The 25,385-nt window shown below is 35.9% G+C and overlaps 4 protein-coding genes across 4 annotated transcripts; 1 reads left to right on the top strand and 3 right to left on the bottom strand.

Annotated features, from left to right (window-relative positions):
* Positions 1-2,060: 2,060 nt before the first annotated feature.
* Positions 2,061-6,744, top strand: LOC108851401 (ATPase 2, plasma membrane-type). The gene is made up of 11 exons (XM_018624828.2): positions 2,061-2,193; positions 2,547-2,666; positions 2,760-2,996; positions 3,228-4,217; positions 4,314-4,458; positions 4,743-4,907; positions 5,003-5,356; positions 5,424-5,584; positions 5,683-5,856; positions 5,937-6,301; positions 6,397-6,744. The coding sequence occupies exons 1-11, from the start codon at positions 2,152-2,154 to the stop codon at positions 6,488-6,490; spliced, it is 2,847 nt and encodes a 948-aa protein (XP_018480330.1). The 5' UTR covers positions 2,061-2,151; the 3' UTR covers positions 6,491-6,744.
* Positions 6,745-7,926: 1,182 nt separating this feature from the next.
* Positions 7,927-9,826, bottom strand: LOC108849746 (peroxidase 45). Its single transcript, XM_018623347.2, has 4 exons — positions 9,554-9,826; positions 9,178-9,366; positions 8,664-8,829; positions 7,927-8,579 (listed from the first exon to the last, which is right to left on the bottom strand). Exons 1-4 carry the CDS (start codon positions 9,767-9,769, stop codon positions 8,173-8,175), a joined length of 978 nt encoding a protein of 325 aa, XP_018478849.1. The 5' UTR covers positions 9,770-9,826; the 3' UTR covers positions 7,927-8,172.
* A 4,769-nt stretch (positions 9,827-14,595) lies between these two features.
* Positions 14,596-17,981, bottom strand: LOC108838255 (cadmium/zinc-transporting ATPase HMA3). Its single transcript, XM_057007101.1, has 9 exons — positions 17,712-17,981; positions 17,386-17,643; positions 17,200-17,297; positions 16,857-17,112; positions 16,634-16,771; positions 16,042-16,369; positions 15,751-15,953; positions 15,449-15,651; positions 14,596-15,377 (listed from the first exon to the last, which is right to left on the bottom strand). The coding sequence occupies exons 1-9, from the start codon at positions 17,911-17,913 to the stop codon at positions 14,775-14,777; spliced, it is 2,289 nt and encodes a 762-aa protein (XP_056863081.1). The 5' UTR covers positions 17,914-17,981; the 3' UTR covers positions 14,596-14,774.
* A 357-nt stretch (positions 17,982-18,338) lies between these two features.
* LOC108855145 (villin-4) lies at positions 18,339-24,494 on the bottom strand. The gene is made up of 22 exons (XM_018628878.2): positions 24,274-24,494; positions 23,581-23,699; positions 23,361-23,460; positions 23,212-23,280; positions 22,888-23,124; positions 22,632-22,809; positions 22,423-22,555; positions 22,173-22,335; positions 21,945-22,092; positions 21,607-21,863; positions 21,454-21,522; positions 21,301-21,369; positions 21,067-21,204; positions 20,861-20,989; positions 20,614-20,761; positions 20,355-20,506; positions 20,072-20,200; positions 19,907-19,972; positions 19,475-19,811; positions 19,156-19,397; positions 18,927-19,064; positions 18,339-18,837 (listed from the first exon to the last, which is right to left on the bottom strand). Exons 2-21 carry the CDS (start codon positions 23,634-23,636, stop codon positions 18,951-18,953), a joined length of 2,934 nt encoding a protein of 977 aa, XP_018484380.1. The 5' UTR covers positions 23,637-23,699; positions 24,274-24,494; the 3' UTR covers positions 18,339-18,837; positions 18,927-18,950.
* Positions 24,495-25,385: the final 891 nt, after the last annotated feature.

Here is a 25,385-nt window from a genome sequence, read left to right as displayed (position 1 = left end):
CAACATGTGACTTCGTTCTCATTTCTGACCTTGCCATGATACATGATACATCTTGGAGGGAATAGTTTGCCATTACGACGGGCCACAAAAAAACTATAAGTACACATATTTTTTTCCTATAAAAGTAAATTATTAACACAAATCTAATTTATATTTCTACAACTAATACAAGTTGATTCCAAATCAATGCAGAATCCGACATGTTGAGTAGCGTATTCGACGGTTTTGTACCCGCTAATTAATTACCACCACGATTTACAAAATAATGAATTTTAAAATTTGGATTATAAGACTACAAATTATGAAAATATTACAATTTCAATCAAATTAGATTACATATCGGTCATCCATCAGTCATCCATCAGTTCAATCAGTTAGTCTCGGGTTTTAGTGACTTTTTAATATAAATATTTTAAAAAACTAAATTGAATTGTTAGATCTCCGGATTAACCGGTATAATCACAATCGGGTTGAATTTAAAAACACTGATTTAAATACAAAAATATTTTAAATACACACTCTTTAAAAGTTAACAAAATATTTGTTACGTTATTAGTGAAATTTTTTATCGTAAAATATTCCGCGCTTCCAAAGCGCGGATCAAAATCTAGTTACTCTTAAAATAAATACCTCAATAGAAGAGTATTATTGTAAATCGTGACGCATATAGTATTACATATAATGATATAAAACAGTTTTACCATCACCATATATTCCCGGATACTCACGAATGGTATGCAGTGGCGGAGCTAGTGCTTTGTGAGGGTGGTCAAATGACCCATGTGGATTTACATTTTAAAAGAATTTACTTGTATTTTTTTCAAAAGACAATTGAAAAATGTAAGAAACTTAGCATATTGACCCATGTAATTTATGCTGGTTATGTAATTGACCCTATTGAAATGATTATCTGGCTCCGCCACTGATGGTATGTATGGTTAACTAAAAAATGTCAAAGGCATGAGAGAGATTGCCATTATGCCATGAAAATGTCAACATGTGACTTCGTTCTCATTTCTGACCTTGCCATGATACATGATACATCTTGGGAGGGAATAGTTTGCCATTACGACGGGCCACAAAAAACTATAAGTACACATATATTTTTTTCCTATAAAAGTAAATTATTACACAAATCTAATTTATATTTCTACAACTAATACAAGTTGATTCCAAATCAATGCAGAATCCGACATGTTGAGTAGCGTATTCGACGGTTTTGTACCCGCTAATTAATTACCACCACACACAACAATTGTAAGATGTTACTAGTATTAAAAAAAAACCAGTTTCATCCTAAGTAAACCCAATTTCTTCCTAATTAAAGCATATTATTTTAACTTGAAATATTTAATTTGTAAATAAATATTTATTTAAGTTGAAAGTTTCAGACTTAATTACTTATATAATAAAATACATAGAACCAAATGTTGGTGGGTGGCAAAACAAAAAGAATTAATAAGGGGAGACGGTAAGCAGCAAGAAGTATGTTGCCTTTTGGTCAATTTAAAAATCCCACAGCAGTGTAACACCTCCCCCAATTATTTCTTTCCTGATATAAATGATTCATTGGGAGGAATAACTCGTTGACTTACAAATGTTAAAAAGAGATTTTGCAAATAATTTTTTTTATACCAAGAAATGATCTGACGCTGCGGAAGAGCCAAAAAGAAGCCAGAACAAAAAATAATAAATACTCCCTCCGTTTCTCAATAAGTGTCGTTGTAGAGAAAAATTTTCGTTGCAAAATAAGTGTCGTTTTAGTATTTCAATGCAGAATTTATTAACTTTATTCTGTATTTTATTTTTCTATTGGTTGAGATATATAGGTAATGATATTTTTGTATGAAAAATATGCAAAATTTAATGATTTCTTAATCCGTGTGCACAACTCTAAAACGACACTTATTCAGAAACAACAGAGGGAATATCATTTTAAGGAGAAAGGGTGATAAATGGAGACTACTCGCCGGGACCCACAATAACAGGAGACATTCGTCGTTTTTAGTAGTATAAAAACAGGACTCGTATCGACTCTGCAACAGACAGCCTGCTTCACCTAATACTTCCTCTCTCGCCGGAAGCCGTATGATCTAGTGAAACGGTGTACACAACCGGAGGTTGTTTTTTTTTCAGTGAAGGAAGGGAGAGATGTCGAGTCTTGAAGATATCAAGAACGAGACTGTTGATCTGGTAACCATTTTCTTTTTGTCTATCTCTCTGTTTATGATTATCGTCTCCGCAAACTGTTCTATGATTTTTCTTCAATGGGAATAAATCTGCACAAGAAATTAGCTTCTTTTATATTTTTATGCACCTTTCAATTCCTTCCCGCCAAATCTGTAACGAATCTAACGACTATATAATATCTTTTAGATCATTTACATGAACTGAAATAGTTCAGATTCTTTGTCTTTTTTTTTCTTTCTAAGAATAAGATTTCTCTTTCTGAAGATATAGAATCATTCTTATTGTGTGTATGAATGTCAGAATTACTTCAAACTGTTTGTCTCATCGTATTTTGTTCTGTTCTTTTTTTTGTTCAGGAGAAATGTCCAATAGAGGAAGTTTTCCAGCAGCTAAAATGTACGAAGGAAGGTTTGACGACTAAGGAAGGGGAAGATAGGGTTCTGATCTTTGGCTACAACAAGCTCGAAGAGAAGAAGGTCTTCATCACTTTTCTTTTCAGATAATAAGAAACAAAAGGTTGTTGTATTTTTACTAAAATATGTGTGTTTTGCACAATGATTGTTTTACAGGAAAGCAAGATTCTCAAGTTTTTAGGGTTCATGTGGAATCCTCTTTCATGGGTCATGGAAGCTGCTGCAATTATGGCTATTGCTTTAGCCAACGGTGATGGTAGGCCTCCGGATTGGCAGGACTTTGTTGGTATCATCTGTCTTCTTGTCATCAACTCTACCATCAGTTTCATCGAAGAGAACAATGCCGGTAACGCCGCTGCTGCTCTCATGGCTGGTCTTGCTCCTAAAACCAAGGTTTGTTTGTCATAAGAGAATTTTCTTTTGAAGTTGATACTGTTAAATTCGGATTTACTATGGATTTCCAATTTAAAATCAATTTACAAATACATGAATTTGCTCTATTTATTTATATATTAATTAATTATGTTTTCTCCAATTATCAATGTGAAACTTCATTCATTTATTACAAGTACCAAAGCTCTTCAAGAATTAATGTTATTGTTATGTTTTTTTTTTTGTTTTCAGGTTCTTAGGGATGGAAAATGGAGTGAACAAGAAGCTGCTGTTCTTGTCCCAGGAGATATTGTTAGCATTAAACTTGGAGACATTATCCCTGCTGATGCTCGTCTCCTCGAAGGTGATCCTTTAAAGGTGGACCAGTCTGCTCTTACAGGAGAGTCCCTCCCTGTGACCAAGCACCCTGGCCAAGGTGTTTTCTCTGGCTCAACCTGTAAACAAGGAGAGATCGAGGCTGTTGTTATCGCCACAGGTGTTCACACCTTCTTTGGTAAAGCTGCTCACCTTGTGGACAGCACAAACCAAGTCGGACATTTCCAGAAGGTTCTTACAGCTATTGGAAATTTCTGTATCTGTTCCATTGCCATCGGTATGGTGATTGAGATTCTCGTCATGTACCCTATCCAACGCCGGAAGTACAGAGATGGAATTGATAATCTCTTGGTCCTATTGATCGGTGGTATCCCTATTGCTATGCCTACCGTCTTGTCAGTGACAATGGCTATTGGCTCTCACAAGCTTGCTCAGCAAGGTGCCATCACCAAGCGTATGACCGCCATCGAAGAGATGGCTGGAATGGATGTCCTGTGCAGTGACAAAACCGGAACGCTAACTCTCAACAAACTGAGTGTGGATAAAAACTTGGTTGAAGTTTTCTGCAAGGGCGTGGAAAAAGACCAAGTTCTTTTGTTTGCGGCTATGGCTTCGAGAATTGAGAACCAGGATGCTATCGATGCGGCGATGGTTGGGATGCTTGCTGATCCAAAGGAGGCTCGAGCTGGAATTAGAGAAGTTCACTTCCTTCCATTCAACCCTACTGATAAGAGAACTGCTTTAACTTACATAGACTCTAGTGGTAACTGGCACAGAGTCAGCAAAGGTGCTCCCGAGCAGATCCTCGAACTTTGCAAAGCCAGCAATGACCTTAGCAAGAGGGTGCTCGATATTATAGAAAAGTATGCGGAGCGTGGTCTCAGGTCGTTGGCCGTTTCTCGCCAGGTACTTACTTAACTTGTTTTGCTTTGATACCCTTTTAGTTTCACTTCTGCTTAGAAACAAATATTCATTAGTTTGTGTTCATGTCTCCTTCTTTAGACGGTGCCAGAGAAAACAAAGGAAAGTCCAGGTGGACCGTGGGAGTTTGTTGGCTTGTTGCCACTTTTTGATCCCCCAAGACATGACAGTGCCGAAACCATTCGAAGGGCTTTGCATCTTGGTGTTAATGTCAAAATGATCACTGGTAATAACAAAGTCTTATATTAGAAGTTGGAAAATTAAGCCTAAATTTCCCAAAATCATATGGATGATCCATCTGGATGAATTGCACTTTTAGTATCTAAACAAACAAAACTCTCATTTTCATCCCGATGGCTCATTCCGATGGAGAAACAAACATGTCCTATATAGAAAAAGTTGTGTCAATTTATTTACTATTAATTGGTTTTGAGTTGGAAACCGGACACCTGGTAGCTAAACACATTTACATTTCCCACTAACATTCTCTTGTACAAATTATGTGGCCAGGTGACCAACTTGCTATTGGAAAGGAAACTGGTCGCAGACTTGGAATGGGAACAAACATGTATCCATCCTCGGCTCTTCTCGGTAATCACAAGGACCCAGCACTTGCTACCATTCCTGTTGAGGACTTGATTGAACAGGCTGATGGTTTTGCTGGAGTCTTCCCAGGTTATTATCTTCTTTTTTAAAAAAAGAATATACATGTCAATGCATAGGTGGTGTGTTACATGAGATCTAAGCTTCTTTTGTTTTGGACACTGTAGAGCACAAATACGAGATCGTGAAGAAGTTGCAGGAGAGGAAGCATATTGTTGGAATGACTGGTGATGGTGTCAACGATGCTCCTGCTTTGAAGAAAGCTGATATTGGTATTGCTGTCGATGATGCTACAGACGCTGCTCGGGGAGCTTCAGATATCGTTCTCACTGAGCCTGGACTCAGCGTTATCATCAGTGCTGTCCTCACCAGCAGAGCTATTTTCCAGAGAATGAAGAACTATACAATATACGCAGTTTCAATCACAATCCGTATCGTGCTTGGTTTCATGCTTATTGCTTTGATATGGAAGTTTGACTTCTCAGCATTTATGGTTTTGATCATTGCCATTCTTAACGATGGTGAGCCAGACTGTCCTTTTGAATAAACCTTAGATACAAGTTATTTATATTATATATGTCTCTATAGGTACCATCATGACAATTTCAAAGGACAGAGTCACGCCATCTCCCACACCTGATAGCTGGAAACTTAGAGAAATTTTTGCTACTGGAGTTGTGCTTGGAAGCTACTTAGCCATCATGACTGTTGTTTTCTTCTGGTTGGCACACGAGACCGACTTTTTCTCGGTAATAATAATAATAATAATGATAATAATAATAATAATAATGTCTTCTTTTGCTAAGTGTATATATAGAGTTTTTAACTTTCAGTTTCGATTTTACAGGACAAGTTTGGTGTGAGGTCCATCAGGGGTAATGATCACGAGCTAATGAGTGCGTTGTATCTACAAGTTAGTATCATTAGTCAAGCTCTAATCTTCGTCACAAGATCAAGGAGTTGGTCCTTTGTTGAACGTCCTGGAGCGTTGCTGATGATTGCTTTCCTCATTGCACAACTGGTAAGATCATCATAATCACAACTCCACATTCTGAGGTAGGGAAAGGTCATCAACGAACATGTTGTTTGTTCCAAATGCAGGTTGCCACTGTGATTGCGGTCTATGCCAACTGGGAGTTCGCAGAGGTTAAAGGTATTGGATGGGGATGGGCTGGAGTGATCTGGCTATACAGTATCATTACATACTTCCCACTGGACATTCTCAAGTTTGCCATTCGCTACACCTTGTCTGGAAAGGCTTGGCTCAACATGACCGACAACAGGATTGCTTTAACGACCAAGAAAGATTTCGGAAAAGAAGAGAGGGAGGCTCAATGGGCAGTTGCTCAGAGGACACTTCACGGTTTGCAGCCAAAAGAAACCGTTAACGTCATTCCTGAGCATGGAACTTACAGAGAACTGTCTGAGATTGCAGAGCAAGCCAAGAGAAGAGCTGAGATCGCTAGGTATGATAATCCTTTTGTCTCAACCTTTTTAAGTATTACCGATTCTTTGACTGGAACTAGACACTAACTGCATGTTTTTTTTACGTTAACAACAGGCTTAGGGAGCTGCACACACTCAAGGGACATGTGGAATCAGTAGCGAAGCTAAAGGGTTTGGACATTGAAACTCCAGGACACTACACTGTCTAGTCATAGAAAGAAGAGCGCAAACCAAGCATATGTTGATATGATTGATCATTTTTCCCTTATTTTGTGTTGTTTTCTTTTTCTTCATGACCTCTCTCAAGGTTATTGTCGAGAGATTTTGCTAGGTTTAGCATGAGCTAAGCCTACCAAAATCAAGTTTGCAAACCGACATATTTGAAGAATAATTTCTGGAACTCGCCAGAAAAAAGTAAAAAATCTGAAACTTTTATTATTGAAAATGTATTTGTTTTTTTTTCTGTGCCCTTACAAATGAAATTGTTTATTTTTGCGTTCTTGCACATCATCTGAAGTTCTGAACTTATAAATTCACTATGTAAACATATATAATAAAGGAAAACACCCAAAAACATAAATATGCAAATCTATAGAAAAAAAAAGATAATAGATATATGATCTCTCCTAAGACTTTCCCATGATGAATCACACCTGCCTTGAAAAAGTTCGATCTGAGTTGCCCTTTGTTTGTTTGTACCAATTGGGAACCTTTTCTTACTTAAAGAACACAATCACATCATCATCCTCTTTGAAAATTCCAGTTCTCTTATGCTTGTCAGTTGTCAGCATCAATCGTTTTCTTATTTCGCTCATCTGCAATAAACTTCTTGAAATATTTATAACTCCTGAAATAGTCGTGTTTCTCCTCTTCTGAAGTTTCATAGAATAATGGAATATCTGAATTTTTATTACAAGCATGATTATCATGTTGATCCTTTTGTTCAATGTCTTTCTCCACATGTACTTCATTAGGACTTGAATTAATAACAACAGGGTTGTTTCCAGACCTTAGAATTTTCCTCTGTTTCTTTGTTGTTTTTTGCCAACACGAACCAGTTCTCCTCTTGTCAATCTTCTATTTTACTTTGCTTAATTGCTTGTGGACCTTAATGTTACAACTTATAACTACATAAGGACATGCAGAGCCGTGCCTCGGTGAGACTATCAGCCAGAAAAATATAAAGAAAGAAGAAACATCCAAAAGGCATAATTAGTTAGTACTTTTAGACTGGTCCAAGATAATAGGCCTCTCCATTACAAACACAACAGCCCGCAATCCAGTATGCCGAAGGTTACCATAGCTAACATACAAAAAGTACTTGACAAAACAACAATGATGTGAAATAAAAAAACGAAGACTGAGGGTAGTGCATAACGCAGTGATGCTAGTGGTTGTAACGTTTGAATCGGTTATCAATAATATCTTTTTAATTTCTCGTTTCAAATCTTGTATAGTATGGTATAAAATAATTGTTTGTTACCCGGACACTCAAATCATAAAGCTTCAAATAAAAAAAGCTTATCAGAGAATACAACTAGCAAAATTGTGGCATGATAGTGACTTGATGAGCATATAGTTGTTTATTTATCTAGCTTAGACACGTAAAAGCATGTCTCAAATAGAGTCTCTCACCACAATAGTATCAAATGAAACTGCTATTGTCTCATTAAAAAACCATAATAGCATCACTACAAGCTTAACTCAAAAGGAGAAGAGAAACTTATCAAAAAAAAAGAGAAGAGAAACGATATGAAGCCATCTTATTATTGATCCACGTTCCCATTTCCGATACTTTTGAAATATTATTAAAAAACAATACGATTTTATTATTAAGAAGAAAAATATGAAATCTTCTTAAGGAAAAAAGAAACAAACCCATCAAATCAAACTAATTGACACGTGAACAATCCCTTCGAATCTCACCAGCATTACCAGTCATAACCCCAACACGACCCAACTTCGTGATGGCTGAGATAAAAGCTTGTCTAAAAGCTGTTTCACTGTTGGCAAACGAATTAACCGTAGCTCTAGACCGTTGGTCTGTGAACAATACTTGATCAGACGTGAAAAGACCCTTTCCTTGTTGAAGGTTCTTGAAGTAAGCGTTGTCGAAAGTACGTGGCGAGGTCGGATCCATGTTGATCGCGATACGTGGGTCCACACGTTGCGGGCACATCTGGCGAAGCTGAAGCGCGTAGCCACTGTTCAAACTCGGGTCGATACGGGTTCTAGGGCTAAAATTGTAAATTCGGTTCGAGAATTTTCCGCAATGTGCGAATCCGAGAGTGTGCGCTCCTGAAATTACAATAATATATTGTGTTTATTTTGTCTTCTATGTTATGTCCTTATCTCAATAGTTCAGTTTCGTCTGGTACAAACCTGAGAGGGCGATCATGTCGGTTTGAGAGAGACCGTGACGGTTGAACATGGCATTGAGCTGGTTTAGGTTAAACCCGGGCTGTGGCAAATTATTTTGAACGCTTGCCTTCGTAGATAATCTGCCATCTCTCCTCCCTAGCTCCACCGGGTAGCTAGGTCCTCCGGTCTGCACATTACAGGATATAATCAATAATTCGTTTTTATCCTGACTATATGACCTCTTGTTAGTTTTACTGTACTTGTATAAAATGATTACGAACCGCCAACAAAAGGGCTCACATTATTACAATATGTATATAGATAATTTTGTTAACTCAAACCAAACATATATTTTTTGGTTGACAAAAAAAAAAGCCAAAACCATGGTGTTATATATTTAATAATGAGTAGCTTTTCACCCGCAAAACCAATTCTTAATACTACAATACCTCGGACAATATAATAGTATTAAGGACAAGAAAGAGAGATGAATATTAATATTAGTATATGTTACTAGAAGAAGGTATATTCATACCAAAACGACGACTTCACGAGTAGCGAGAGCCAAAATGTCAGCACATGAGACTTTGTTGCGGCATCTAGGATCTCTATCAACGGCCTGCTTCGCCTTCACCACTGTGTCAAATCCGTCTCCGGCCAATGACATGTCATCCGGATGGTCTCTCTCCGATGGAGATGCTATCATTATCGAAGCATCACATCCCTAAATATTCATATATAACAAGAAAGTTAAGTACGTAAATTTAATGTTTTGTTTGAAGAATAATATATGTAGAAGGAAATATTTTTTTTTTTTTGGTAATCTATGTAGAAGGAAATATGTTAAACTCAAGTTAAGAAAATAAAATTATTTGAGTTCCAATATATATATGTCATATATAGTTACGTACACGAACGAAGCAATCGTGGAAGAAGAGGCGGAGGGTGGCTGGAGCAGTGACAAAAGTCTGCTGGAATTTTTGACGGACGGCGTTACGGACAATGCTTTCTACGTTCGGGCATGAGTTCTGGTAGAAACCTGTCCGAAGCTGAGCAGAGACACTTGAAGCAAAAAGAAGAAGAAGAGTAAATATGGAGAAGATGGTTTGGTTAGTCTTCTTCTCCATGGCTAATTATAAATTTTATTGTATTGGTTTGGAGGGGGTCTCTTCTTATAGGGGATAGTAAGAGCAATTTTAATGAAGGAAATGGTACCAATTGAGCTTTTTAAATATAAATTATTGATGATTAGTCTGAAGATGATGTGCTCAACAATAAATTAAAATAAGCAGGATAAACTGTTAGGCATATGGATGAACACCACATCTTGATATTGACAACTTGAGAGGAGGCTAAGGTGAGGGTCCTATTTAGTAATTTAATTGTTCTTTCTATATTTGTGTTAATTGTCAAGTAAATCAAGAAACTAGCTGTAATCTACTGGTCTATACTGATGGAGACAGTGATTGCAGATGTATAAAATTGATCATTGCAGAACTCGAATCGGCTGGACTCTTACAGTTAGTCTGGAATTTAGTCGAAAAGAGATGTATCAATTAAAAACGAAACGAGAAATTATTAATACATTTTTTATTTTATTTTGTGTATGTGGGTAATCTTACAGATGTAAAGACAACGTTATGAATCCCTATTTGTCTAGTGACAAAAAAAAATGAATCCCTTTTTTTTTGTCACGAAAAAAAAAATGAATCCCTATTTGTATATATGTATCACATATCCATGCATGCTTATCTTTGACAACTCAATCGCATGTTACCACTTCGCACCAACTACTTAAACAAGATCGAAAGGGACAAGTGACAAGAAGAAGAATTCATCTGATTTGATTTTACTAAAAGGCATCTACCTTATTTTTAAAGTTAAAACATGGAATATAATCGAATGTTGACTTTTCGAAATTAACTAATTCACATTCTGAAATTATTGAAAAATTATAAAATAGGCTTAGAAAATTAACTAGTCTAGTGGCAATAGTCATATAAGACTTTTTTTTTTTTTGAAACTCTGTAAGGCATTGTTTAGTATTACAATGTGAAACATATATATCAAACCAACTATTTCTGTAACTTTGAGTGAAGCTTTTTTCATGCGATTCATGAATCAGTCCATTTTATATAAGTAGCTCTGATCGAAATTTCAGTCTTATTCTAAGATATACAACCGCTATTGGAATATGGTTATGAGTTACGACACCAAAACTGGTATCCTCATCATACATATTTTGTTTCTTGCATGCAAGACTTACTTGATATGATGAGGTTAAAACTGGAATCCGAATCATTGCAAAAGTATAAACTTACTTTATTTTATTTAATTATACTGTTATTAATTAGAAATTTGTTTAGACGAATAAAGTTCAACTAATTCGTATGTATTTTCATATACAGATTTTCACTGGGACAGAATAAGACCTAATCCAAATGTAATTTTCTAAAAAAAGACTTAATCTATAGTTGTCTCTCTCTTTCTATGTTAAAGAAATCTGTAGTTGTCTTATTGGTTCCCAATAATTCTCAAGAAATTATTTATTAACTGATCCAAAAAAACACAATGTAACAAGACTTATAATCTAATAATTAAATCGGGCGTCAAGGTCATGAACATGTTCCTTGATGCTCTAATATTGTCAATAATTGAGCTGTTAATGTTCTCTTTTATTAATCTTTTTAGTGCCCTCCCTTGCAAGGCGGCTAAAAAAAGATTTTTCAAAGACGAAGCATGTAATACTAAGTTACTAACTGCCAATATTAAGTTAATCATAATAAGCAGCTTTCCATGCAATCTTTGATTATTACGCTAGATAAGCTGTTATTAACCCATAATTTTGATTATAACAATAGTTCTCAAAAAAATTAACTCATAACTTCGAATATTATCCGGATTTGAACCCATAATCCATAACTTCGAATACACTTTCAGTGATGAAGAGTTTTGTTAATTAAGTATGGATTCACTCCGAAATCTTTATAATCATACAAATAAAAGAAATAGTTGGATTAGTAATAGAATAATATAGAAACAAGAGTTTGTTAAGAGATCGTACATCATGAGTCATGACCAGTGAGTTTATAGTTTACATGATGACAATATGTTAATAATTGCTAAATTAGCTCTGTTCTCTTGAGATGAATATTAAAATCAGCAAGAAATTATTTTTGTCTCGATATTATTTATTCTAATCTAAAAAGTATCGGATGCTATATTTTATCATCGGTTAGAATAGGCCAAGATAAAAGCCTAAAATCATTAGGGTGTTCGTTAAGACGTCCAACTAGCTAGAGAGATGTGGCAGTATGTGTTGACTCATCTATGTAGTTAACTTGAACATTTACATACCTTTCTATCATCCCCAATGCTTATGTAAAGATGATTTTTCACTTTTGGGTTAAATTCACAGTTTCTTAGTTTGGGAGTATCTGGCTTTTCATCTAAAAATGAATTTAGTAGCTATGTTTGTAATTTAAAAAATTAATTTGATGTTTCACAAAAGTACATATAATTACACCGATTACAGATTTAATATGTTAGACTTCTGACTTATTTTAAAATTAAAAGAGCCACAAATTTTTTAATAACAATTCAATATTAGATTTAATCTTTAGACCTCTCCTGGTAGCGTGGCAACTTAAGGTGGGTTTAAGTCAAGTATTGAATTTATAAAATTTATATACGCAATGATGATTATATTTTCAAAAGCCCAGTTAAAATTAAACATACGTAATGATGAAATTTATTAGATTTAAACCATGTAAATGTTTTGCTATATTTTAAGAGATTCAAATTAAGATATCCGAATAATGATGTTTAAGGAACCAAAGATTTGTTTTCAGTTAAGTTAGCCAATTGGGTCAATCGTTAGTTGGCATCTGAGCAGAGTTATAAGTCTTCACGCCTCTAATCAGTCACATGGCGTTTAACCATATGATTAAAGGAAACAACGCCCTCTCTGTCATCTTCTCTTGTATTGTTCCCTTCATTGACCGAGAAATAATTAAAAACTAGATTAGGACCCGCCCTAAAGGGCGGAAATTGATTTGTCAAATTTCAATTAATAATATATGGTATATATAATATGTGTATATAATATTATATATATATTTTGTGTAACATTTATATATATATATACATATTAGACATATATATAATATTTTATTAAAATATATATAGAATTTAATAGTGTTATAATTTTGTGTTGTACTTGTTATTAGTTTGTATTAATCTTCTTTTATTTTTAGTATAATAATTTGCCTTGTCACACCTTTTTACCTTTTAACTTATACACATAGTTATGCATTTTTTTCAAAAAAAAACGTATACACATAGTCTCGTAAAATGTAATATATAAAAACATATTTAAAAAATCTACTGACCATATGCCACCATTATTTGGTTGTTTGAACAAAAAAAAATCATGTTCTTGTATAACTGTGTATGTTGTGATATGATGTAGGTGAAGAGTAAATATATGGAAGTAAAGTTAGTGATACGAACATGAGCCTATGTGGTCTATGCCACAATTATTTGGTTTTTGGAAGATCAATGAGCATAAGCATACACGGTCTTTGTATGCTTACGTTAAAAATGAGTCGGATATTTTTTCTCTTATGTCTGGAATGATATAGAACTCGTTGATTTAAGAGTGATTCAGTTTTATATGATCTAATTAGGGCTGGGCAAAAAATCCGAACCCGAAAAACCGAACCGAACCCGATCCAAAAAGTAGCACCGAACCCGAACCAAAATTGATTAAATATCCGAACGAATTCAAAATTTCGGTATTTAAAGAACCGAAACCGAACCCGATCCGAACCGAAATATTTTGGGTACCCGAATGTATCCGAAATAAATTTATATACTTGAATATATATACATTATTTTTATATATAATGTATATTAAAAATATTAAAAATATATAAGATACCTTTTAATTTTCCAAAATACTCGGAAATATATGCAAATAGTCAAAAGTAAATGTTTAAAATAGCTAAAATATATTGAAAACACCAAAATAGTTAAATATCTATTGATTCTTTATCCAAATATTCAAAGAAAACTAATTTATGTGTTAAATGAAGGTATTTTGGCATATATGTTATGAAAATTTATATGTAATATATTATCTTTCTTATAGATTTTGAAAATTTAAAGTATATAATAAATTTTGAAAATTTAAAAACATTTTAAATGGGTTATCCGAACCCGAACCGAACCCGTAAAAATCCGAACCGAACCCGAACCGAAATTTAAAAATATCCGAATGGGACTGAAATCTTTGACCCCGAAAACCCGAAACCCGAATAGACTGAACCGAAACCCGAATGGGTACCCGAACGCCCAGTCCTAGATCTAGTTATATTAAGAGATTAACCAAAAATATTATAAAAGTGTTACTGGTTAGGTTTAACTAATCTATGTTGGTTAAGATTTGGTTTAATTTAAGTTGGTAGGTTGCATTGTATAGCAGACATCATATATTCTAGCAACAATTATGAAAGAGTCCAAAATTTAAATGAGAACTTCAAATAGTAGATAATCCCTAAATTAATAGATTAGAAGAGATAAATAAAATTCTTTAGCATTTTTGACCTGTGATTATCCATAAACCGATGATCAACTCTTTTTCATATATCCAAATTTAATAAGATTTGGTAGGAAAATCTATATCATATAAAATTAGATGTTAAAATATTTATAAAATTCTCCCCTTCCTGTAATTTTTAATTTTTATTTTAAAAGGTACCAATTATATATATATGTAAAAACCTTCAAATTATAAATCAGAATGGGTATCCAGTTTCTTTTTTGTTAATGTTTCAAAAATCCAGTGTGTTATATTTATCGTGATGAGTAATATTCGAGCTCCGGAATTCTTGGTGTAAAAACCTATAAAAGTGCTTTTATGATATCATGATTTGACCATATATATCTTAGATTTCGTAAAATATCATTCACAAATATATATGTAGTACTGAAATGCGTCTAATTGGCATAAGTTTTGCATCTTCCGGCCACAATAGTTTCCAAATACTTGGCATACAAATTAGAAAACATTCAATCCTATAACATTTATTACTCACATATTGAGAATCCCTCTAAATCAGAGGATTGCTTTCAGTTTTGTTGCTTGTCCTTAGGGCCACCACAACAACCAGAGCGACAACTCTTTTTACTTGTCTCCCCACTCTTCTCCAACAAGCCCACTTCTAGATCCTCCACTTCAGCCTCCACAAGCTTCACCGGCGAAGAAGGTGGAGAAGAAGGAGAAGCACGGTAACATACAGGCGGGGCTTCACGCTCGTCACGCAGAAGCATCATACTATTGAGTATCACAAGCAAACAAGTCCCCGCATCTGCAAGAACAGCTGCCCAAATAAGAGGGTAACCTACCAAACCAAGCACCATGATTGCTCCTTTTATTCCCACAGACAAAACCACATTCTCAATCACTTTCATATGACTTCTCCTAGCCAGTCTCATCCCTTTAGGTATCTTGTTTATGTCGTTGGACATAAGAATGATATCTCCTGTCTCTGTAGCAAGTGCTGACCCTGAGATCCCCATTGAAATTCCAATGTCTGCTTTAGCCAGGGCCGGTGCATCGTTAAGGCCATCTCCTACCATCATTGTAGGCCCTTGTCTCTTGAACTCATCGATGATTCTTGCTTTGTCTTGTGGAAGAAGTTCTGCATGAACTATATCCAAAGCATTCCCTAGCTGGAAAAAAATGATTAAACGTTAATACTAAAATAAAGACACATGGGAATCATATAATGACTCGGCTTCACCTGTTCTTGAATAGACATGGCTGAATCTCGGTTGTCTCCAGTGAGCATTGCTGTTTTGATGTTTAAGGACTTGAGCTCCTGGAGAGCTTGAGCAGCCCCATGTCGACAACCGTCCAAAAGGTTGAAACTACCGGTTAGTTCTTCTCCAATGTATATGTAACCAATGGTCTTACCCCTCTTCATATTAGCTTCAGCCCCCGGAACTTTATTTTACATCCAAAATAAAGATATCATGCAAATGTTAGATGGATATAGATCATGACTGTTCATAGAATGTAGCTTTAGTTGCAATGGTTTGAGACCTGTTAAGCATCCAGCTCTGTGTCCAATTCTTTTGTTTCCAATGTAGATATCTTGACCCTCTATTCTCCCATAAACTCCTTCTCCTGGAAAGTTCTGAAAGTTCTCGACCATATCAGGTGTAGGCTCAACAGAAACTGATCTCGCATAGTCAATAAGTGCAGCTGCCATTGGATGGCTTGACTTGCTTTCGATGCTCGAGACCCTATGATATGATGATGAATACATCTCAAAAAGTATCTAAGCATCCATTTCATTACATATGCCTCAATTCTGATGGGATAGTTACTTACCAGTAAAGCAAAGTTTTCAGATTAATATTGCGAGAAAGAGACTTAAAATCCGAGACCGTGAACTCGGCTTTTGTAATAGTTCCTGTTTTGTCGAAAGCAGCAATCTTGATCTTTGCCAAGGTTTCTAGACAATCACCGGTTTTGATCAGAAACCCTGACGTAGCTGCTTTAGTGAGGGCACAAAAGGTAGCAACTGGTGTGGATAGGATCAGACCGCATGGACAACCGCTTACTAACACTACAAGCGCTAAGTGAAACCAATGGCTGAGGTTGTCAACCTTTAACAGGACTGGGGTGACAGCACAACTTGCTGCTACTACAACAACAGCTGAACAAACAACAAAAGAAAAATGTGATCTATATATGAAACTCATCACATTATGTTACAAAATTTGTAAGAATATTATATATGATTACTGACAAAACCGATCATAGGTATAATAAAATGAAATATTCGCATATAGCCCTAAAATATTAATGATTGATATGTATATATCCTTCGGCCCTTAAATTCATTTAAAAATAGGTATGTACTGATTATTCAGTAATTATTAAAGTTTAATAAATCTTAGAACCGGCTCTGACTACTGACCTGGAGTGTAGTAGCGAGAACATTTGTCAATAAACCTCTGAGTTTTGGTTTGGCTTTTCTGTGCTTCTTCTACAAGCTTAGTCATTTTCGCAACCACGCAGTCTCTGGCTAGAACTGTGGTTTTGACCTTTATATAACCTTCAATACATAAAAAGGTTTTGCCAGTGAGCTGAAAGATTAAAAATCATTTAAATATACCAAGAGAATGATATTGTTTTGTTACCATTAAGATTTATGGTAGCAGCCAAAACAGTAGAGTCTCTTTGTTTGGAGACAGGGAAGGACTCCCCTGTCAATGTTTTCTCATCAACATCACAGCTTCCATCCACTACAACTCCATCTATAGGTATACTTTCTCCAGCTTTAACTGAAACAACTGTGTTTATCCCAACCTCATCTACGTCAACTTCTATTCCAGTTTCCGCTATCACTGCCTTTCTAGGCGCTAAGCTCATCAGCGACGACATCACTGTGCTTGCCTGATAAGACAATTGTTAATTACTTGAGAACAATGATGAACAAAAGAGAAGTAAAAACATTTGTTTCTTTTAATACACAAAGCAGACCTTGTGAGCAGCACTTGACTCGAGCCAATCTGCTACAGAGAATAGAAACACTATTGTAGCAGCTTCTGTGTAATCCTCCATACATACTGTCGCGATCACTGTCAAAGAACAGAGTTAGATGCATTAGTACACCAACAGAACCTCTCCTGCACTAAGATCATTCCATCATAATTGATATTTTTTTACCAGCAATCAGAGTGAGAGCGTTGATGTCAACCCTAAACCTTGTGACAGAAGCAACAGCTTTAGCAAGAATAGGAAAGACTCCAGCCACCACAGCAACAAGAGCGAACCACTCAAGAGGACTATAAAAGTATTTGAGGAAGGATAGAGCAAGCAGTACACCAGAAACAACAGCGAAAGGGCTTGGCCATTTACTAGTCAAGCTTGTCTCTCCGTATGGTCTCACGCTTGCCTCTAACCTAGCTTGATTCAGTGCCTTGACTGTCAAGAAAATCGATATTAACATTAGAATGAAGTCAAAATAATTTTTCTTTTTAAAAATTATGTACCGATTTGAAGCGGAGAAATCAAGAGGACATCGTGGACAACGATGACGGTTCTTGAAGGGACGATGACGGAGAATTCTTTGACGCCGTCAAGCGGACGAAGAATTTCTCCGACAAGAGAGACTTCAGATGAACAGCAGATTCCGACCACATCGAAGTAGCTTGTCTGTAAAGTCTTCTTCGTTGTCTCTTCATACTCGGCCATCGTTGGATACGTGTTCGGACAGAGAAATTCGAGGAGAAGACTTTTAAGGGTTGTAGTATAATCGGGTGTAGTTTATATTATTAGGATCTATACACATCAACGACTTTTCTTGTGAAAAATAATAAAAATGGATAAGAAAATATAAGATGGTTCCTTACATTTTTACCCAAAAAATATATAAGATGGTTTCCTCAAGACATTTGTCGTAATATTGTGGTTTATACATTTTAGAATTGCTTGTTCTTCAGGGGTCCATACCATGGCGAATTCTGTGTCATTTTTCAACACTTGCGACTTGTGTGTCTAAGCTGTAGTCACAAGCACAAGTGATCCAAAATCTTACAAGAGCACATTGCGTATACATGCGTTTGACCTCTATCTTGAGACAACAAGTGGTGTTTCTGTAACTATGGGAAATAGTAAGCTGAAGTTAAAAACAAGCACTGAATATAACAGGTTATAATTTAGTTTGTACACTTTGCTATATACCAAACAAAAAATACAAAACGTGACACAATCCTTGAATTCTGCCAAAAAAAGAAAGATAAAAACAATGCAGAGTCTGTTTGTTTTTCTGAAACCTCACTAAATAAAAACTTACTTTTGCAACCAAATTTCCTCGATTTGATAGCAAAATAACCCCAAGAATAAATAAATCAAAGACTCAAAGCCACAAAACCTGTAACCTTAGCCCATCAAACTAAAAAAAAAAATTGGAAACTATAATAGAGAAAGAAGCAAACAAAGGTGAAAGATTTGAAGGAGAAAAAGAAGGAAAATCAAATGAAAAGAAAACTGCATCTGGTTTTATTTTGTAAAAAAAAAAAAACAAGCCATGAAAAAATGTTATAAAGCTTCTCTCATGGGGAGCAGAAGTAGCTTAAAATGCACTGACACTCTCCCTCGAATCATCTCCTCTTATACCTGAAACAAAGGAAAGAAAAACACAATCAAACTTCAATCTTCCCTGTCTAATCAAAGTTCAGGACTTCTGTATTGTGTATGTGTGTTACCGGTTGGAGAAGAAGGATTAATGCTCAGAAGAGTTGAACAGCCATCTTGAATTTGTTCTGTTTCCATTTAGGCAGCTTGTAGAAACCTTCTTTCGTCATACCAAATTTCTCTTTGAACTCTTCTGATGAAAGGTAAGCCTATAACAAAGACCAAAAACAATCAAAAGATCTATCCATTGTGAGTTTCTTACTTACAAAATAGAAGTTTCTTTGTTGGTTTGAACTTTACCTCTCTCCTTGTAACATCAATATCTGAGACAGGATCAGGTGAAGTTGTCTTGAGACGTTCGTATGGGTAAGATGGCAAATCTTCTTCATCTTCCACTCCTTCTTTAGCATCTTCTTGAATCGTCAGAGACTCTATCCTGCTGCTCATTGATTTCTCCTCCCCCTTGCCATTTTCTTTCTTCTCCTGTTCCTTTCCATTTGGGTTGGATCCTGACGCTGGAGACTCTGGTGTCTTCGGGCTCGCTTCATGCCCAATAAAGCACAAAATGTCAATACGCAAAAGTGAAAAAGGAGAGGTGAATGCTTGTACAAGTATATACCTTTGAGTGGTTTTGGAATTGAAGGTTCTTGGGGAGGTGTTTTTAGTTGTTGTTCGAAAAGGGCACTACGAGAAGCAATGGCTGAAGACTTGGGAGCAAGCTTTGAGGAATCAGGAGTGACAGATCTCGGGTAGAGCTTTCTAACTACAGGGGGAGGAGTTGAGAGGTTTCTTGCATTTTGGCTCTCAAACGTTGCTGCGAGTGCATTGAACGCTGGAGATCTTCCCCTCACGCGTACCCTGTCTGGACTAAACGACATGCTTCTCGACCGCTGCTGTGATTTGTCTGGAACACTGGCACGGCCACCGTATGAAGCTGGAGTTCTTCGTTTCGGTTTCTAATCTCATCAAAGCAACAACCAAAGAGAGAAATGAACAAAACATAACTTTAGAAAGCAAACTATGGAGAATCATCAACCAGAAGATTATTAACCTCTGCCACTGGAGTTCCACCATTTTTGACTATTCTGAGTTTTCTCTGGAATGAGTTTCCATGCATCTGTAAAACAAAATAAGAGTGTTTACTCCTTTGTCAGGGGCTTCCTTCTTTCAGTATATATCTCAGAGAAACCAATAGAAGGTGGTGTTCAGTACTTACAGAGGACTTTGAGGAATCCCAAGAAGTGAAGAACCGGGTGAAGAAACTTGGCTCACCACCTTCCATGATCACATATATAGGAGCTTCAGGGGATAACTTCTCCAGGAGGGAATCTTTCTCGATGAATTTCTAAGAAAAAACAAAAGATATAGATGAGCAACTTGATTTGATAAAAAAAAAAAAAAAATAGATGAGCAACTTGTTTTTAAAAAATTTCAGGTTCTTCTGAGACTAATTTCTCATAAGAGTTTTGTTTTTTTCAGTGCTTTTTATAAAATCTGACCTCTCCAATAGTTAAGGCTTGCAACTTGTTCTTGGGGACTACTTCTTGGCCAACCCACACGAAGATCTCTGAGTGACAGTCTACTATGAATATATCTTCTGTCATCAAGTCATCCTGTGTGAAGTTATATATCTCTGTCACCTTCAGAATTTCTGGATTAATTTGCATTTCAGCAATGAAAAGAAAAAGAAACAGAGTCATTGTGTGCATATAACAGCTTATGCTTAAACTTTTATTGAAAAGAAATGATCTTCTGTACCTTTAGTGAATGTGCAGGAGAACAAGTGAGGGTCCCTCTCAGGTTCTTTTGTGAACTTTTGGCTCGAATGCTCGGTTTTGCCTCCTAATAACTCCCAGAACTGTTCTGATTCTGAACCTTCCTTTTGTGCTCTAGTCTGTAGGTTTGGCTGCACAAAAATAACATAACATATGCTCCTTCAGCTTCAGCTGACTCTCAAAACATAATTAACTTATCCTTATAGCAGTTAATAAGAAACTCATCTTACCTTAATAAGATCTAGCTGCCTCTCGACGAGTTCCTGGTCAGTTGTGGTTGCTAGATTCCCAGTCCAAGTAAAGACGGAAGAATCATTATGTAGTATGTAACAGTAGGAGGAGTTCAGTGATGAAGCAACCTGTTGACGTTAATTCAACACCATATTAGGAGCCATGAAGGTTTTAAAGGATGAAGAATGGGGGAAATGATACATACAGGGTCAACTTGAATTGCTTGCATATTTTCAGGACCAGACCCTTGAATGCGGAATAGAGCAAGACCATTCTCACTGTATGTATCATCATCAACTTCTTTCTCTGCTATGTATTTCTTGTATCCACTGCTAACACCACCCTGTCAAGATTCAAAAATCAGCAGATATTGTATGTCTTTATAAACGAGAACATGGATGATGATAAACAAAACTACAGACTGAAACTATCGCCAAACCTTGAAAACGATAAAGCTTTGCATAATGACAAAGAACTGAACAGGTTCCTTTCCTTCATAGATGCGAACCTAAAAGACAAGAGAATGAAAATGTTCAGAGGAGAGAAAAATAAAACAGATAAAATTTTGGAGTGACTGCAGAAGAAGATTTACTTGGGCTGGTACAAACTTCATTGACTCAACCATTTTGCTCGCCATAGAGACTGCAGAAGCTCTTTCTTCCTACACATGATCACAAACTCACTATATTAAACCTACTTGCACTGCAGCTTGTAAGATTTTGCTATTGTTATTTAGAGAGCTCACCTCCACACTTTGCTTTCCAAACCAAGTTCCTATAAGAACCTCTTCTTTCTCTTCACCTGGATAAGAATACTGGAAAACATAGCACTCTCCACTGTAGAACTTTGAATGGTCAGCAGCTTGAAGGAGAATCTTTTGCTGACCATTCACACGCCAAACCTGCAGATTCCCAGTGCAATCAATGAATGCTTGGATCTCTTCTTTAGGTGGAGCAGCTTTCATCAGCCCTCTCACATTCACTCCTTGCCGTTGCAGAAGTGCTACAAATGACAGAAAAAAAAAACATTAAGTAACGATAACATGTCAGCTGCGAGTTAACATTTAATTTCATCTTTACGCACCAGCAACTCTGCCTCTACCATCCTCTGACACAGTTGTGTTAGTCACTTGAGTCCATGTATCAAACTTTGATCGGAATGGAACGGTTTCAAACCCTTCTATTATGCGGATCATTTGCGTTTTGGGTCGTTCAGATGAACGAATCATTTCCTGTATGATTCTTCTTAACATCAGCAAACATCATGGTACACAACAACAACAAAAACAATGATTACAAAGACTCCACTTACTTCTGCTGCTCCACTCGCAGCTTTTCTATCATCAAGAGATGTGGTTCTTCCCATCCAAACAAACACTTCGAGTCCACAATCAAGAACGTAACACTTGTTTGTATCCAACATCTCTCTTCTCAAAGAATCTCCTTCAACAGGATTTGCTTGTCCCTTCTCCACACTTCAATTTCACAAAATAAAACTATGTTCAGTAGGAGAAGCATTATGGGTTCAAAATAGATCAAACACAACAAGAAGAAATATTTACCAGAATAATTTTTTGATATCAGAAGTGTAGGTTTTGTCTTCATCATTAGCTGTTTTTCTAGGTAAGGGAGCAAAGCCACCAAAGAAACCCCAAAACTCTCCACTATCAGCATCAGCCATAAGTCTCCCATCCTCTGCAAATAACACAAAATGCAATTAAGGACCAAAGGCAAGAGATGATGATAGACACTAATCCCTTAGCTAACTAACCAACAGTAGCAACTTCACATGTTCCATCATGGTAAGTATCTTTAATGTATTGAACCACTTCAAGTGCCTTTGCTCTCTCTTGGATACTTGAATTAGATCCATTGAACTGGAAGATCTTAGACTTTGTGTCAAGAATGTAAATATCGTCATGGGTTAAAGAACTTCTAGCAAACACAACCTGTAAATCACAGTTTAGACCGTTAGTGTGAAACCACAACGTGAGATAAAAGTAACTTAAAACAGGAATGTGACTTGCCTCCTTGACATGGACAACATGTTTTCCTCTACAGACGAACAAGCGAGTAATATGTTCTTCAGCTTCCACATGTTTGAATCCTGAAGCTACTCCACCTTCTTGAGGTATGATACACGGCTTAAAATACGACAAGAATTTCTCGGTCTCGTGGCCTTGGACTTCACGATACTGAACCGCACGGCCTCCTAAGGCTGCATCTAATTCAACCGTCTTAACTGCAGCAGTCCCAGCTTCATCCTTTTTTTTTTAAGAAAAAAATATTTATCATCTCCCAAACTTCTCTCCATCATTCTAACAACATATAAGAAAGGGGGCTTGGCTAACCTGAGAGGTATCTTTACCGAGCCAGTAATGGATATCATGGCGCAATGCACCAGTTTTTAATGCTGTTGTCTGACCATAAAAAGGAGTAAAACACTTTAGCCAAGGCTCCATTAAGAAAAGAGTAGTTGAATGCTAGGGGCCTAGTTTACCTTCAATACTATGTAGGAGTCTCCGGTGAAAAACTTCCCAATAGAAGAATTTGGAGTGGGGGTAGGGCTGAAGTTCTCTATACGCCATACCTCAATACCGCTAAAATTAACCGTCAAGGAGAATCTCATATTGGTATAAACAAAAAAAAAAGAAATGATTTGAAATCAAAAGCACATAATTAAGACTAGATAGAGTAAGAGATTCGAAGGTGAAGGATACGCTTTTTGTCCAGCTCCTTGGAAAGCTGGATCCAAATCTCTCATGGAAACAGACATCCTTATTAAGCTGTCTTCTCACCACTCTCTCCAACTTATAAACGCCGCCAACGATAGAGATTACTATGAGACATCACCAAAGTAAGAGTAAATATTCAAAGATTTAACAATATGCAAAACCAATCCAAGAATGGAACCATAAACCAAATAGAATAAATTAAAGTTTTCTCATGAATTGAAAATCAAATGGACTATACAACTCAGAATCCACACCAGTCAACATCATCTCAATTCTCAAGTCAATTTCAGTCAAAACATCATTCTTTTATTAACAACTCTGAAATATATATATTGCATTGGAAGTAGGGTTTATGCAGTTTTCAATTCCCCAGACAACACAAACAATAAAAACTCAAAGATGAAAAACTCCATTGAAACATCATCATATCTCAGCAAACCCAACCTCTCTATATCATCACAAAGCCCAAAGTAAAGCTCAAGGATTTATAATATTGTAATCTTATTTCACTAATTAAAGTAAACTAAACATTTGCCTTCACACCAATCAATAACTACAGGGGATATCTATCTCTATACTCCCAATCAGATCAACAGAAGTCTTGGAATCAAAGATACATATCCACAACAAAAACCTCAGAAAGCTGGAAACTTTCAGAGAGCCCAGAATATACGTTACCTTACTCAATCCGTTATTCAGCTCAAAGCCCAGATCCAATCTAATGACAACAAAATTGCAAAAAGTACAAAAACTTTAGTCAAATTTGCTTCCTTTCCTTGAGAGACGAATTAACAGAAGAAGCAGAGGAGAGAGAGAGAGAGAGAGAGAGAGAGAGAGAGAGAGAGAGAGAGAGATCAAAATGAAAGCTTTATCTAGAGAGAGAAGGAGAAGAAACAATTTTTGAAGAGAGAGAGAGAGGGAAAGGTTGGAGGGAATGATGAGAAGCCAGGCGTGCTTATCACTAACCCATGAACTGTAAAAAATCTTTTGATTCTTCCTTTTGATTTAGAAAAACATTAAACAAAAACAGAGGAGTCAACAGAGAAAAATTACTCCTTGTTTTTTTTTTTCTTCAGAAAACAAAGTAAAAATGATTTTTTTTTACAGTTTCTGACCATATTTAAACTGTGATGAATGGAGATTTGTCGCAATGAAAATCGAAATTTTTATTTATTTTTAATCCATCAATGTTTTGACTTCAGGTTTAGGACAACAACTAGTATACTACCCGTACTACGTACGGGATAAGAAAATGATTACATTATTTTGTTAATTATCTTCTAAAATTCATTTCACCTTTTTAATTCAGTTTTCTCGTTTGCAATTTTTTATAGCTCTTGTTATGTTTTTCCTATTATCACATAAACAGCATTATTTCCCGTGAACATTATGGTTAAATATACACAAATGACAAATCTAACACATGAGTAAATCTTAGTCAGTTTTCTTACGTACACACTCCTGACCGATGAACTTCCACTCAATTTTCATCATTAAGAAAAAGTCGATTTCATCCAGTATAGAATCTACTTGCTTTATACCCTCTCTGTTCCAAAATAAAGCAAGAAATATATACTTACTATTCATGTAGTCTTTCACCAGAAACAATGATATTATTGGTGTTCCTCATGACTCTTATTTTATTTTTTTGTCAGAAGAAAATAAGATACTTCTTTACGATGAAAAAATATTTGTAAAATGTATTATGTATACATTAATTCCGTTTGATGATAGTCTTTTCCAGTAGTGTTAGATTTTTTGCTCTTTCAACATTTTTTTGAAATCTGCAT

Source organism: Raphanus sativus, chromosome 4 (assembly GCF_000801105.2).
Source record: "Raphanus sativus cultivar WK10039 chromosome 4, ASM80110v3, whole genome shotgun sequence".
Classification (NCBI taxonomy): domain Eukaryota; kingdom Viridiplantae; phylum Streptophyta; class Magnoliopsida; order Brassicales; family Brassicaceae; genus Raphanus; species Raphanus sativus.
This window is presented reverse-complemented; position numbering and strand designations above follow the sequence as displayed.